This window comes from Pteropus medius, unplaced genomic scaffold, assembly GCF_902729225.1.
Source record: "Pteropus medius unplaced genomic scaffold, Ma_sr-lr_union100, whole genome shotgun sequence".
Classification (NCBI taxonomy): domain Eukaryota; kingdom Metazoa; phylum Chordata; class Mammalia; order Chiroptera; family Pteropodidae; genus Pteropus; species Pteropus medius.
Window position 1 is genome coordinate 2,505,975 of NW_024344371.1, and position 15,726 is coordinate 2,521,700.

The 15,726-nt window shown below is 49.2% G+C and overlaps 2 protein-coding genes, 1 long non-coding RNA gene and 1 pseudogene across 13 annotated transcripts in view; 2 read left to right on the forward strand and 2 right to left on the reverse strand.

Moving 5' to 3' along the window:
- LOC120608504 (uncharacterized) overlaps positions 1-1,961 on the reverse strand; it is a 4,561-nt gene extending 2,600 nt beyond the window's left edge. Inside the window, exon 1 of the long non-coding RNA XR_005654412.1 lies at positions 1,824-1,961. This is a non-coding gene — a long non-coding RNA (uncharacterized LOC120608504). The remainder of the gene's footprint in view (positions 1-1,823) is intronic.
- On the reverse strand, positions 76-194 carry LOC120608632 (uncharacterized; annotated as a pseudogene).
- On the forward strand, positions 1,299-9,889 carry DCAF11 (DDB1 and CUL4 associated factor 11). 11 transcript variants are annotated; one of them, XM_039870330.1, is made up of 15 exons: positions 1,299-1,529; positions 2,613-2,834; positions 3,760-3,887; positions 4,140-4,267; positions 4,541-4,605; positions 4,919-5,019; positions 5,249-5,395; positions 5,590-5,644; positions 5,997-6,065; positions 6,427-6,484; positions 6,583-6,768; positions 7,224-7,377; positions 7,873-8,025; positions 8,841-8,947; positions 9,043-9,889. In XM_039870330.1, exons 2-15 carry the CDS (start codon positions 2,680-2,682, stop codon positions 9,175-9,177), a joined length of 1,641 nt encoding a protein of 546 aa, XP_039726264.1. In that variant the 5' UTR covers positions 1,299-1,529; positions 2,613-2,679; the 3' UTR covers positions 9,178-9,889. The 11 variants fall into 11 exon arrangements, with proteins under 11 accessions (XP_039726264.1, XP_039726266.1, XP_039726270.1 ...); XM_039870332.1 differs by having other exon boundaries at positions 2,618-2,834; XM_039870336.1 differs by having other exon boundaries at positions 2,641-2,834.
- Positions 9,890-10,031: 142 nt separating this feature from the next.
- Positions 10,032-13,849, forward strand: FITM1 (fat storage inducing transmembrane protein 1). The gene is made up of 2 exons (XM_039870342.1): positions 10,032-12,821; positions 13,210-13,849. Exons 1-2 carry the CDS (start codon positions 12,556-12,558, stop codon positions 13,820-13,822), a joined length of 879 nt encoding a protein of 292 aa, XP_039726276.1. The 5' UTR covers positions 10,032-12,555; the 3' UTR covers positions 13,823-13,849.
- Positions 13,850-15,726: the final 1,877 nt, after the last annotated feature.

Here is a 15,726-nt window from a genome sequence, read left to right on the forward strand (position 1 = left end):
GCAAGGCAACCCTTGGTTGACCTCACAGATTGCAAGGACCTTGTCAGCTTACAATCCTTTATTTTTTATTTGTTATGCCTACAGCACCTGGTCTTCCTAGGTGGTCTCCCATCCAAGTACTAACCAGGCCCGACCCTGCTTAGCTTCTGAGATCAGACAGGATCCGGCTTGTTGAGGATGGTATGGCCGTACACTAATATATTTCTTAAAGAGTAAATAAAAGACCTTTGGCCTAAAGTCCCCTCCCCTCTCAGACTCTAAGGGCCGTCTGGCTTAACACTATTTCTGCTAACAATGGGCTGATGAACCTTATCAATAGTCAGAGGATCTGAGTCACCAGTTTGGGGCAATTATCAAGATTTGAGGGAGAGGGCCTTTTTTCCAAAGAAAGAAGAAAACTTAGCTAGGTTTACTAAAAAGATTAACTCTGCAAATGCCCCATTTCGTTTCCAGCAAAAAAGATTACAAATTTTACAAGTGATGTCCCGTCTCAAAACCATAGTTTTTGCATCCACGTCACCAGAACTGATTTCCACCTTTTTGAAAACCTAACAATGTAATCTGCAGTTCCATAGTATAAAAATAGATTATGACATCATTTTAGTATCTACCTGATATTTCTGTCCTACTATACAGACCACAATTTATTTAACCAGTCTCGCCCCATACTGTAGTATATTTGGATCGATTTTTTTCCCCCAGTGTTTTACTATTCTCAGTAGTAAAAGTTAGTGTTCTATCGTACAGGCAGCACAGTGACCAGAGAAGATAAGCTCAGGTCTAGCAGTCTAGAGACCACGAGGCATCACCCGAAGGACTGACCACCCTGCCCCCCCGCCCCCCGAGAGAGAGGCCCAGAAGGAGGACCCAGAAGAACTAAGGGCCCCTCGCTCGCTCCCACCCTCAGGGTCGCTGGACCGGGAACAGCTCCAAGCACTTCTAAAAGAGTGTTGGGCAGGGGGCGCTGTGGTGCAGCTTGGACTCCGGGCTTTTGCGCCCGCCACGCCCAGGTCACGCGACCTCCCCCGCACCCCACGCTACACACACACACAACCAGGGCTAGTCAAGGATTCCGAGACGTGGCAAGTCCCGGCCTTGGACTTAGCCAGGTTATTCATAAACTCGGGAGGGGGTAGGAGGCGGACTACGTGCGCGCCGTAGCTGGGGGCAGAGAGCCACCTCAAGGACAGAGAGTCTAGGGAAGGTCTGCAAATCTCTGCGGGCCGAAGGGGCGTTTAAAAGGAACTGACGGAACCGGAAAGGCCCGTAGAGACCCATGGGTGTATTAGGGAGAGTCTGCAAAGACCGCAGAGGGAAGCCAGGGGTCATCTAAAAAGTTGTCAAAGCGCCTAAGCGGAGGTCTGGAAAGGGCGGTCCCCACGAAAACAAGGCTTCCGGCAGCTAAACCCGGAAGGGAGGGCATGGAGGCCTGGGCCCCCATCTGTGACGCGAACATATCCTAAAGACGCTGGCACCCCTTAGGGCAGGGCCGACTGAAGCTGCAGCGGGCGAAAAGAGGCTGGACCCAGGTGAGAGAGAGAGGGGAGGGATAAAGAGGTCCTTAGAGATCGTCTGAAAAGTGCAAAACCAAATGAACTTTTATGGGCCGACAGCAAATTGTATTCCTTGCTAAGACATCTCCCGGTAGCGAACCGCCAACTTCTTTTGTGAGCCCCGCCCCTCACCCATTAAGTATAGTTCCGTCGTCTCCGATACGCGAAGCAGCAGGTTCCCCACCTACTCCTCCCACCAAGGAGCGAACACCCTTCCTTGGTCGCGCGCTTTCTCCTCCCCTCACCTCGCACGCACTTTATTCCACCTACCTGTCAATCATCATGCTCAGCTGTCCAGTTAGCGGGACAAGGGGGCGGGGCCGTCAGGGGCGCTGCGTGACGTCGGCAGCCCGCCGGCGGGGAAGCCGGGAGATGAGTGACGGAGGCGCGTGACAGAGGAGCGGTTGGCCGACGCTGCGGCAGCAGTCGGTGTAAACAAGGCTTCGCGCCGCTGCAGGCCCTGCGACCGCTCTTGGCTGGTGGGTTGTCTTGCGCAGAGCGGTAACCGCTGGCTTCAGTGGGTGGGGCTTCGCGGTCTCTTCCCTGCCACCCCACCTTGGCATACACACCCCCGGCACACCACGTGGGCGTGAAGCAAGGAAGGCGGGGGTGTTAGGCCGAATTCTAATGCCATTGGTTGTCGCTGCTGCCGGCTTTTGCAAGAGAGCACTCTGATTGGTCGGTAAGGGGGGGCGTCGGGTTTGTCTCTGTTTCCTAAGGCTTTGATTGGTTATATGAGAGAAGCTGGTCAGGCACTTTCTTCCGCGAGGGCTTTTGATTGGTCGGCCAGAAAGGTTACCTGGGAACACCCCCCCTTCGGGACTTTGATAGGTGAGTTTGAGGTATAAAAGTGAGAAATTCTTCTTCAAAAGATTCTCTTTAGTGAGCTAGAGTAGTGCCCTAGGCTTCACTCTGTTTTTTGCTTCACAGGATTAGGGAAGGTTTGTGTTCCGAAGCCTTACAGTTGTCACAGGCTAAAGAGAAGGGATCTCAGTCCCTAGGAAGGGTCGCCCTCCTAGAAATAGCTACCCCCATCTCAGGAAACCCTGGTATTTCTAGAACAGGCTTTGCTTTCACCAAACCCAAGGAGTCCCTGCACAGGACTTAAGAATGCTGTGACCAGAAAATGGGATCACGGAACAGCAGCAGTGCAGGAACTGGGTCCGGAGACCCCTCCGAGGGCTTGCCCCGAAGAGGGGCTGGCCTGCGTCGGAGTGAGGAAGAGGAAGAGGAGGATGAAGATGTGGATCTGGCCCAGGTACTGGCCTATCTCCTCCGCAGGTAACTTACCCTCTGGTGTGTCCCGACCAGCCACCACCACAGTACCTTGATCCCAATTCCAGATAGAGAAGTTACAGAGGATAGGGCATGGGATTAGCCCAGGAAAACTGTTCTGTTTGAGCAGAACAGCCTTTTCTGCTGGACACTCATATCATTCAGCTCCATACCCATTAAGAATGGTTCTTGCCTAGGGAATGGTCACCAAGATGACTCACTCTTGTGTTCGAAGGGACTGTTGAAGAGATAATCTTTAGCTATGACTACACAAATGTAATCTATTTTGCAAGTAAGCAAAAAAATTTTTTTTTTTTTTTTTTTTTTTTTTGTGAAGGAGCTGATGAGAAAGGAGTGATGTGAGGGGTGAAGAGAAGAGTTGAGGAGGTGGGTGTTGAACTTTAGTGAAGTTAATTACATGTAATATAAGTCTGTGGATCTACTTGAAAAACAAGTTTAAGTTAACCTAACTTACCCTGTTTTTGAAAGAATGCTTTGAGGCTAATGACTACTAGAAATTGTGTAGAGAGAGGTGAAACTGGCTGTGTTTCTTAGCTGTGGCTTCTCGAGGAAGAGAACAAGCTTGGGAATCCATTCAGAACACTGTGTTCTATACTGGACTCTCTGCGCAGAGGCTCAGAAGGGAATGCTCTCAGAATTTTTAGCTTTCTGGAAAGTCAACTTAGTAGGTCTGTCAACCTCCATGTAATGTTGGGGTTCTCTGCTCTGCTGTGAGAGTGAGAATTAGTTCCCTACTGTGTCTTCTGGGAGACTGAAATGACAGCAAGGTCTAGTCAGCCTCAAAACCCAAAATGGGAACAGTATGAGGGTTTGAGTACGAGGTAGTCTAAGAACTGGTTAGTCATTGACTCTGAATTTGGTTGGTTTGGAAAGGGATCCTCCCCCTTTATCATGAGAGTTCTCTCCATAGAGGCCAAGTGAGGTTGGTGCAAGGAGGAGGTGCAGCAAATTTACAACTCATCCAGGCCCTCTCAGACTCAGAGGAAGAGCATGACGGTGCCTGGGATGGTCGTCTCGGGGACCGATACAACCCACCTGGTAAGAGGAAAGGCAGACCAAGACCCTAACATCAGAAGACTTTCATTAGCAAACCTTTTTTTTTTTTTTTTTTTTTTTAATTTTGGCAAAGAAAAATGGGTTAAATTGAAAGGAGATGAGATAATTCAAGGAATGAGGGAGTCTTTTCAGACTCAGTTTATTCAGCCACATTGAGTGGGCTTGAGCACAATTCTGCTAACTGTCCTCTGGGGCTGGAAGACCTAGGATGAAATTTCTCCTTGGTCCTCACAGTGGATGCAACCCCTGACACCCGGGAGCTGGAGTGCAATGAGATCAAGACACAAGTGGAATTGGCCACAGGGCGGCTGGGGCTTAGGCAGGCAGCCCGGGAGCACAGCTTTCCTCAAATGCTATACCAGGTAGGCCTCTCCACCTTCCGTCAGCCTGGCAGCAGGCCTATCAAGGTAGCCAGAAGTGCTGCCAGCACCAAAGAAGAGAGAAGTAAGCTTTCCAAAGAAGCCTCATGTGCTAGAGCTGGAGAGTTTTTAGCCAGCCTGCATTGGCATTTGTTGGAATATACTGTGTGTGGTGTTCATTTCTGTAGCAATAGCAATAACTTTGGAAGAGGGGGCTGGTGTGGCTGAAGTGACCCTGTGTTTCTGCTAGCAATATTCCTTAATGCCTTCCTTTAGAGAGAACGGGGCCTCTGCCACCAGGGAAGCTTCTCCCTTGGAGAACGATCTCGAGTGATGTCTCAGTGAGTATGGGGTTTGGTGGAGAGACTCTAAGGGCCAGATGAGTTTTATCCCCTAAAACTTGAAGGGATAGATGTTAAAGGATCCTCAAAGATATTAAGGTTAGATTAAGTGGGGTTGAAGCTTTGGGAGTAAACAAAGTAGAAAAGTATAGAAATCGAGAGGATGATAGAATGAATGAAAGAAAGGGGATTGTACCCAAAGCCAAAATGAAAGAATGCCCTCATACTCACAACCACTCTGTTAGGATTTTGTTAACCAGAACATTCCTCATCCTGAGCTCCCCTTACCCTCATTTTTCCTCTGCTTCCCCAGCTTCCTGCCCAATGATCTGGGCTTCATTGATACCTACTCTCAGAAGGCTTTTTGTGGAATCTACAGCAAAGATGGTCAAATCTTCATGTCTGCTTGCCAAGGTACCAGAACCTGGTCCTACGAACTGCCTTGGAACAAAGAATGATCCCATTGACTGAGGCTAGAAAGGCCCAGACCCAAGAACTCAGACCCCGACTTAGGGATGCTGAATCAGAACATGTTTCGCATGATCTAGGGAAGATCCCACAGATACACTGAATGAGAGAGGTCTATTCTGGGGAGGATTCAGGGAGGATATTCCCTAATTCTGCATGGTCCCCACTTACACAGACCAGATAATCCGACTGTATGACTGCCAATATGGCCGCTTTCATAAATTCAAGAGCATCAAGGCCCGGGATGTAGGCTGGAGCGTCCTGGATGTGGCCTTCACCCCTGATGGGAACCAATTCCTGTACTCCAGCTGGTCTGATTACAGTGAGTATGCCCCATACTTCCATTGTCTCTCCAGCCTGGGACCTAAGGTCTCCTCTGTGCCAAGACTCCACACCTTCTCCTGGAAGGATCACTCCCAGAGTCTGACACCCTGACCTTTCTATCTCTTTCCTAGCTTTACTTCCACCCACCTTCACCCAGCCCTGAAAGATTCTTGTTTCTCTTGCTTCTCTTAGTTCATATCTGCAACATCTACGGGGAGGGAGACACACACACTGCCCTGGATCTAAGGTACTGGCTTCCCTTCCTGGTCAGACTCATCAGAAACTTCTCAAGGAAGGCTCTCCAGGAGCAAACCTCTTGAACTGGAACTCCTGCTTAGAGGGAAAAGTACACTGGTTGCAAGTTCCTCTCTGTGGATTCCTGGGAGGGACTCACCCATCCTGTCAGCAGAGGACAAGGGTAAAATAGATAATTGCAGGATTATTTGTGGGTTCTCCCTGAGGCGATCCACATTGTGGCACATGTTTGCAGGACTTCTTTTCCCCTGAGAAGTGTGCCTTACGACCCTTATCAGATTCTATGTAGATGAACAAAGACTGAAGGAAGTCTATTTAACCCAGCTCCTTTTTGCTCTTTTCAGGCCAGACGAACGTCGCTTTGCTGTCTTCTCCATTGCTGTTTCCTCAGACGGACGAGAAGTGTTAGGAGGGTGAGTGTTTGTGGAGTATGTTGCCCTCAGTTAACGAGACTAGAGTCCTCTCAGAGACCAGCTCTGTTGTTACATGGAGTACACTGAATACCTATACTAAGGCAGCTGTGGAGAACAACCAGCCTTTCTCCAGGGTCAAAGTTTATGACTTACTTCACCTCTTGCTCACCATTTCCCCAGCATGAGATGGGAGGTCTGAAACCTCCTTGTAAACACAGCTAACTCTTCTCCCACTTGCTGTATAAGAAGAGACGGGGGCTTGCCGCATGGCGGAACTTCACAACAAGGACTCTCCAGTGCACACATAGCATTGGTCCTTTCAGGCTTGGCTCTAGGACCTTCTTTATCCCTTCCTTTTCAGGGCCAATGACGGCTGCCTATATGTCTTTGATCGAGAACAGAACCGGCGTACCCTTCAGGTACTGCTTCTGAGACTTAGAGCCTCTGCCTCCTGGTCCTTGGCCTCATGGAAGACCCAGAAAGAGGTTCTATATATCCTGGCCTCTTTCTCCCCTAGATTGAGTCCCATGAAGATGATGTGAATGCAGTGGCCTTTGCTGACATAAGTTCCCAAATCCTGTTTTCTGGGGGCGATGATGCCATCTGCAAAGTGTGGGATCGACGCACCATGCGAGAGGATGACCCCAAGCCCGTGGGTGCACTGGCTGGACACCAGGATGGCATCACCTTCATTGACAGCAAGGTGAGCAGAGATGCAGCACTACACAGCCAGTCTAGTGAGGTTCCTGTTGTTCAGGAGAGGGTGTCAAAGTGGACTGGTATAGGAACTCACCAAGGTCCTTATTAGCCAAGGTTTGCAAGAGCTGGTGTTTAGGGAAGAAGCTTAAGCCAGGAAACATAAGATCCTGGTGGTGGGTACTGATGCAGTAGGGCAGGGCTTTCTGTACAAGAAAAGTAGAAGATAGTTAATCCAGGATAGAATAGGAGGCCCAGCCAGTGCCCTGGACAAAGAAGGGAAAGCCTAGCCAGGGAATGTGATTTGAAGTAGAAAACTAATGTGAGCCCACCTGGATGAGGAAAGAGATAAGCAAAGTCAGAGAACTAGTGTTCTTACCCCTCAACTGGAGAGGGGAGCTGGTGTGACAGCACTGACATTTGCAAACTCTGATGCTTCATTATCCATCTTTGGATTCACAGGGTGATGCCCGGTATCTCATCTCCAACTCCAAAGACCAGACAATAAAGCTCTGGGATATCCGACACTTTTCCAGCCAGGAAGGCATGGAAGCCTCACGCCAGGCTGCCACACAGCAAACCTGGGACTACCGCTGGCAGCAAGTGCCCAAAAAAGGTGAGAGTGGAAAATAAGAGTCTGAGATGTGGAGAGCGAAAAGTCAGTGAAGAGTCAGAGGTGGTAGTTAAAATATTTAACCTGTCATGGATCCAGTGAATGTTGTTCTAGCCTGGAGCTGAGTCCTCGCACCCTCCCCCAACTCCCCCCGCCAGCATGAACTCTTTGTTTGCTGAACCATGGGGAGAGACTAGGGGTCCTCTGGTGGCCCCTCTCCACTATGGCCTTTCCTGGACAAGGTACAGCCTCCTCAGCTAGGGGTCCCAAGTGTTGGGGACTGGGGATCACTCACAGCTAACAAAAGCAAAAGTCATTCAGTGTCTTAACAACCAGCAGAGTCATAGTGGTGACTCATATAAGCTGACTGTTAAGTGAGAAAAGAGCCACCAGTTGGGGATTGTAAAGATGATTGTGAGCATCAGTCTTTGCTAAGGACTAATGATTCTGGAGAATCCAGACTTCCTAACCTAGGGCTTTCCCTGCACCTCTACCCAGCCTGGCGGAAGTTGAAGCTCCCAGGGGACAGTTCCTTGATGACCTACCGGGGCCATGGGGTGCTGCACACCCTTATCCGCTGCCGATTCTCCCCCATGCATAGCACTGGCCAGCAGTTCATCTACAGCGGCTGCTCCACTGGCAAAGTGGTCGGTAAGGATTTTGTCAGAACAGGGATCCTTGGAGAGAGCAAGAATGTTTCTCTGGCACTATCTGTAACTACCAATGACCACCTTAAAAAAAAACAGTGACATCTACAAGTGGAATTTAATTTAGCTTAGAGGAAGGGAGGCTCAACAGAGAAACAGAAAACATTCTATTCACCAGCGTTTTAAATTAAGACTAGGAACATAGCATTCTAGTCAGTAAATGTAATAGATTACCAGAAATATACTTGGTTTTGTTTTATAGTCAGTCAAAGAAAGAGACTGCAGATGAAAGGTAGGAGGGAATAGAGGTAAAAAAGAATGACACGAAAAGGCAGCAGCAACTGAAGCGGGAAGAATGCACAAACACAGCTACAGCTATAAGGAACCTAAACAGTGCCTTCAGATGGAGACCCATCCAGAAAGAGAGAAAAGTACGGCCTGTCCAGATAAGGAACAGCAGGTCCATATGTCTGTGGAGACATCCGTTGTTCACTTTCATGGTTGCCTTCCAGATCTTGTGGGCTTTTTAGAAAATTGCTGCTAAAAGCTTCAAAGCCACATTGCATTTTCTTAACTGTAGACCTTGTAAAATTTAGCTGAGGGCCAGAGATATGCAAGCTCTGCTAGACCATACCCTCAGCCTGAGGTAGGGAAAGGGAAAAGAAACAGAAATAATCCTGACCTCTGCTGTGGGCTTTGCTCCTCTGGGAAAGTGGGAAGTTGCCTGAGAGGTAGGTAAGTGGTCCTGCTCAGGCAGAGATGAGGGGTGGCTAGAAGGTCTTCTGGTGGCCCCTCTCCATTCTGGCCTTTCCTGGACAGTGTACGACCTCCTCAGCGGCCACATTGTGAAGAAGCTGACCAACCACAAGGCCTGTGTGCGTGACGTCAGTTGGCACCCTTTTGATGAGAAGATTGTCAGCAGTTCGGTGAGGTTCCAGGGGTTGGGAGGCAGTGCACGTCTGGGACTTGGACCTGGGAGGGGGCAGCAGCCGCTGACTACTTGCCACCTTCTGCCCTGCAGTGGGATGGGAACCTGCGTCTGTGGCAGTACCGCCAGGCTGAGTACTTCCATGATGACATGCCAGAGTCTGAGGAACACCCCAGCACCCCTGCCCCAGTGCCCCAGTCGTCTACAGCCTTTTCCTCACCTCAGTAGATCTGACCTCCAGCCCATATATGGCTGAGCCTCTTGATAAACTCTCTGCCTTCTCCCTTTCTCCCTTCTGGGGGATCATTGGGGAATCACTGGCATTGAATGGGGAAAAACAGAAGCCCAGGCCTCCAGGCCCTAATTGGGCCCTGGAATATCCTCCCTGTGGGTCTGCTCACATGCTCACACCCATTTGGCTTGGGTCTCTATCTCTGTCCAGGGTCTGGCAGGACTGCCATTATCCGAGGTGTGGCCTTTGTCAGCAGGAGAACTTTCAGGAGTGTTTTTAATCATGTTTGGATGTTAAGTGTTAGCTCCTAGAGTAGATGCCAGGTCTGAACCAAGCTGTCAGCCAGGCCCATTGCCCAGGCCTTCACATTGGGGATTAGACTGGCCAATCAGAGGGCCAGGCATCTGGCCTTCCTTTCAGAGATCCTGATGGCTAGAGCTCTAGCCCTTTAGGGGAGGGTGGGTTGGGTAAGGTGTATCCTCAGCACCTTCCTGGAGTGGGAATTATGTCGTCTTCCTTCTGTGTCTGGGTCTTTGGGTTAGGACAGGCTGTGATTTGAGAGGCTCCATGTGGCCCCACACAGGGCAGGCCCTTTTCTCCCAGAGTATCTTGCTGAAGGCCAGCAGCTTCAAGGAGAGATGTTGACGTTAGGACTCCTTCGTCCTTTCCCTGGCTTTGGCTCCCTCAATAAACTCTGTGGGAACCTGGCTCAGTGTCTTGTGTCTGTCTCTCTCTCTCACCTATCTAAAGTCTTTTATCCTCTCACTTCAAGAAGATAGTTTCAACAAAGTCTTCAGATATGTTTGTTTATGGGAGAAAACAAGATGAAGTGAAATACCAAAATCATTTGTTAACTGAGCCTTTCAATAGGTAGTCCCTTACCAATCTCAGAATCTTTCCAGCAAGTAGAAGTTGAGATAACAGGAAATAAGCACAGTTTAGATTAGGACAGCTACATCAGCTCTGCTCTGGGGCTGCCCTTGGATCTGGTCCGGTCTACAAGAAGTAGCCTAGAGCCAGAGAAAACCTGGTGCACACTGATGCCAGGCCCCATCTGGGCACTTCGCCCACACAGCCACCCCTTGTGCAGGTGAGGAAGTGGAGGCGTGCAGAGGTCTGGCAGCTGAGGTTCACATCCAGCGCTGATCCATCTTTCCCCACAACATTTCATTATCTCCCAGGCAGTTTTCAAACTGGGATACACACCTCCAGGGGTTCTCAAAGACATAGCAAGGGGTAAAAAACAGGTTGTTTTTTAAAAAAATGAATTGTTCAGATGCTCAGCCTCCATGTGTGTTTCCTCCAAGTGATCTGCCTACTGTGAAACTCACACAAGATCTGCTTTCCCGCCAGCCCTTTTGATTTCCCCTCTGCCACATCACCTCAGAGATGCCTCCCATCTCACTCAGAACCTGTATTACCTCCAGGGTACCCAAGTTAGAAGTAAATTAAAATTATTAGTGTCATGAAAGCCTCATTTAATCAAAGCCCAAGGACCATTCATTCTTCTCATTAAGAGATGTGTTTCCAATACAATTTTAGCTTATTATCAAAATGTGTGCAATGTTTATCGTATTAACAATACATTTGATACTACTAAGAAATATGAAAATTCAATCCAGAAGAAAACATTTAACTTTTAGGGCCTTATGAACATAGGAAATGTTTAAAAATTAAATTTCAAATTATATTTTTTTTTGCAGAGAAGTGTGATCAATAAAAGACTTTCAAGCATAAATATGTTAGGATAAATTATTTGGGGGAAGTAGAATGGAAATACAATTTCTGACTATTAAGATCTTGGTCACATTTTTAAAATGGTTAATGGCGAGGTATATAATCACTAGTGTTTAGATTCCATTGGATATATTTAGAAGGGTGATATAAATAGCTTTTGAAATGTTAGTATATACAATACACCTGAAACTATGTTCTTTGCAACTATTTAAACTATTTAAAATTTGTCAAGAAGAAAAATTTTTTTGTCAACCTAAAAATGTACGAAGGTTTCTGTATGTCTTCATGTGTAGTAGGGTCCATGAGCAGGAACTATGCTGAGGTATGAGCTTCAGGGTCTGGAAGGAACCTGATTGATGAGTCTACCTTGATCAGTTTGCAGATGAGAGCACTGAAGACCAAGGAAGGTTAGTTGATTTTCCCAAAGTCACATAGTTGCCCCCAGAACCCAAGTGTCCTTGCTTGCTCATTCCTTTCACCACTTCATGGGCCTTTACTGTGCTCTGAAATCTCACCATCAATTTTGAAGAATGAGGGAGGAAGACAAAAAGGGATTGCAACAAAACAGTTACCGAATAACAGGGACTTTGCTTGGGTAGGTTGCTCTCCGTACTGTGGCTCCAGCCCCAGTGTTCAGGTTGAGAGGCCAAGTCAGGTGCGGTTGAGACCCAAGGTAATTGGTTGGAGGACCTAACCTAAGATTTCAATGGCTGGAGATTTTCCTTCTAGATCTCCACCCCGGCTTTCCCCGTCACCTGGGAGTAAACCTAATCTTTGGGGCTCTGAATGTCCAACCTGGGCCATCACCGTCTCATACACCACGCCTTTTTCAGGACACCTGCATTTCATCTGTTGGCTATCATAATAAACTAATCAAGGAAGGGTACCCTTTAGATCTGATGTTTTGTGCATTGTTCAACCACCATGGTTTACACAGCAGCCCTGTGGCCAATTTAGCCCCTCAGACCAGGTGAGCTGGAGCTAAACCAAGCCCCTGGGGTCACAGTGTGCAAACGTGGATAACCCTGCTGATGTGCCTCCCAAGTCAGAGCTGGACACAGTGCAGTGCACAGTCATGTTGCTGCAAGCCCAGTGGTGGGTTCGTGTGCTCAGACCTGAGAGGAGGGGCTGGACCACACTAATGATGAGGCAGATACAGATTTTTTAATGACTTCCTAAGGTTAAGTTAGTTTTATCTTCCTGACCCTTGCTCTCCCTGTGGAGCAAACACACAGTAAAGTTGGGGCGAGTGGGGGTGACTATCTAACCAGAGACAGTCAAACCAAAGCAGGCTGTGGACAAAAACAAGCCTGCACAGCAGGCCTGGCCCTGAGACATGAACTAGAACATGGTTAGAGCTTGGGACACAGACCTAAAAGGTCAAGGGGACACAGGGCTAACAGGAAAGGTTACAGGCCTCAATCAAGACACACATCTGAGGCTGGGACCCTGCTAATGTAGCAGCCCTTCACCCTGGCCCCTTACTGCCCCCCGCCCCTCTCCCCCCGCCTGCCAGCTGCCAACGGGCCTCTGCCCTGTGTCTGCCACACCTGTCACTGCCTGTCCTTGTCCGGGGGGGCCACATCAGCCCCTCAGCTGCCCAGCAGAGCAAGCAGTTAGTGGGGAGGGGAGGGAACATGGAGCGGGGGCCGGTGGTGGGGGCAGGGCTGGGGGCTGGGGCCCGAATGCGGGTGCTGCTGGGCTGCCTGGTCAAAGTGCTGCTCTGGGTGGCCTCTGCCTTGCTGTACTTTGGAAGTGAACAGGCCGCCCGCCTCCTGGGCAGTCCCTGCTTACGGCGCCTCTACCATGCCTGGTTGGCAGCAGTGGTCATCTTTGGGCCCCTTCTGCAGTTCCATGTCAACCCTCGGACTATCTTCGCCAGCCACGGCAACTTCTTCAATATGTGAGTCCACTTGAGGCCATGGGCGCCGGCTCCTTACACTCTGGGATCCTAGCTCCCTCCAGGCTTCTGTCCTCCTGCCAGTCCAGACACTAAAAATAGGCTAGGAAGTTGAGGAGAAGGTTGGAGGAGGGGGAAGGGGACAGTGCTGCGGTGGTATAGGGGAAGTCGGGAACAGGGCTAAAGAGGCAACATGGACCCTAGAAGGCTGAATGGTCCTATAAAGAGATGGCAAAGTTGAAGTGGTTGGGGGTGGGGGTTAGAGGGCACAGGAAACAGAGAGCCGGTGATGAAATATAGGACTAGGGACAGAGCAGTGATGGGAACACACACCAGGGTGGGGAGACGGGGCTGAAGGATCTCAGTAGGCTCCCCTCTTCTCTGCCCACAGAAAGTTTGTGAATTCGGCTTGGGGCTGGACGTGTACCTTTCTGGGGGGCTTCGTGTTGCTGGTGGTGTTCCTGGCTACACGGCGCGTGGCAGTGACTGCCCGGCATCTTAGCCGACTGGTGGTGGGGGCAGCCGTGTGGCGGGGGGCTGGCCGAGCCTTCCTGCTCATCGAGGACCTGACTGGCTCCTGCTTCGAGCCTCTGCCCCAGGGCCTGCTGCTGCATGAGCTGCCGGACCGCCGCAGCTGCCTGGCAGCTGGCCACCAGTGGCGAGGCTACACCGTCTCCTCCCACACCTTCCTGCTCACCTTCTGCTGCCTGCTCATGGCTGAAGAAGCAGCAGTGTTTGCCAAGTACCTGGCCCATGGGCTGCCTGCTGGCACACCCCTGCGCCTCGTCTTCCTGCTCAATGTGCTGCTGCTGGGCCTCTGGAACTTCTTGCTGCTCTGTACCGTCATCTATTTCCACCAGTATACTCACAAGGTGGTGGGCGCCGCAGTGGGCACCTTTGCCTGGTACCTCACCTATGGCAGCTGGTATCATCAGCCCTGGTCTCCAGGGAGTCCTGGCCATGGGCTCTTCCCTCGTCCACACTCCAGCCGCAAGCATAACTGAAAGAAATAAAGGCATATCAGGCCTGGCTCTGGCCCCTCTCATCATTTGGTTGAGGGGACCTGGAAAGTGTGGGAAGGGTAAAAAGGGCTGGTAGTTGCTGGGGTTCCTCAGCCATTCCTTGAATATCCTCCCTTATGTTTGATGGCTGTTTCTTCTGCTGTTCTTTCAGTGTCCTAGTTCTTGCAGACTTTGAACTATATGAGGCTCTGATGTCAAGGAATGGCACTGCTAGGGCAGGTAAAAGTGCAGACTTTGAACTATATGAGGCTCTGATGTCAAGGAATGGGACTGCTAGGGCAGGTAAAAGTGCCCTTAGGTATGAGCAGCATTTCTGCTGAACAGGTACTCCATTCATCTCTAGCCTGGTTGATTCGTTTTTCCTGCCTCCCCCTCTGCCTTCCTCAGGGGCTTGCCTATCTAAGCACTCTACTCAGGGACCCTTCCTATCCTTGTTTTTGCTGTAGGGGTCTATGTGTGCTTCTTTATTTAATAGATGTTAGTTGAGCCACGCACAGTTCCATGCCATATGAATAAGAAAGACCAGATTTTGCTGCTTGGGGGTGCATGTGTTACAGGGGGAGGCAGATGATAAACTCACAAATAATAATAGCAAACATTTTTGTATTGTGCTTACTCTGTGCCAGGCACCATTCTAAGTGTCTATAAGTTCTTCATACAATTAACACATTTAGCCCTCACAACAACATTATGAAGTAGGTTTGGTAGTGTTCCCATTGTATGGTTGTGAAAACTGAGACACAGAGGTTAAATAACTTGTTCATAGATAGTAAATGTAAGTCTGGAGTATAAACCCAGGGTACTATGGGTTCATTGTGCTCTAAACAAGGGATCAGCAAGCTACAGCCCTCCTGTGGCCAGTTTTTGTATGGCCTGATTGCTAAGAATGGTTCTTATACTTTTTAATGGTTGTAAAAAATTAAAGAGTATTTCATGATATGTGAAAATTATATGAAATTCAAATTCGTGTCCATAAAAAAAGGTTTATTGGAACCTACCCACACTAATTCATTTAGGTATAGCTGCTTACCTGCTACAACGGCAGAATTGAGTACTGTAGTAGCTAAAGACACTGTATGGCCCACAAAGCCTAAAATATTTACTGTCTGGCCTTTTACAGAAAAGGTTTACTAGCCCCTGATCTAAACCACACTGTACTCAAAAAATAAACTAATATCAGAGATAAGTGCTATGAAAGTACTAAAATAGGCTGCTTTGTAATAGACTTGGCAGGAGGTACTTTATAAAGGACGATGGAGAGTTCTCTCTGAAGAAGTGACATTTGCACTGAAAATGGAATGACAACGTGAGGCAGGAGAAGGGTGTGTCAGGCAAGGGGATTAGCCAGGGCAAATGCTCTGAAACAGGTAAGAATGTGAAACTGACAACAAATGAAAAGCCGGGTATTTGCAAGTGTAATGAAAAAGGGGTGGGTGGGGGCAAGGGAAGCAGTAGAGAGTAAAGTTGAATGGCAACAGGTCCCGACAGACGTTATGTACTGGGAGAGCCCTTTGGATTTCATTCTGAAGTCATCAGGAAACAAAGTTTTAAGAAGGAGCGGGATCCCGGTGCCATGTGGAAAGCGGGTTACAGAGCAATGGAGTCCACAGCAAGAATCAAGACAGAGCTGAACGGGGCCTGTGTTGGGAGAAGCCAGCATTTGAACGTTACGGCATGGGCCAGAGGATAGCCTGTGGAGCCAGGGGCCCAGGCTGGTTGGGCTAGGTAACAGAAAGCCAGGTCTTGTTTCATCGCTGAGGAAAAATGGAAGAGCATCGTCAGATAAGGCTTATAACTGTTCCAGGCCGAGCTGGAGAAGAAGAGAAAGACTCCCTACTGGCTAGTAGGGAGTCAGGGGGCGGAGAGAGATGGGAGGCGGGGCGGGG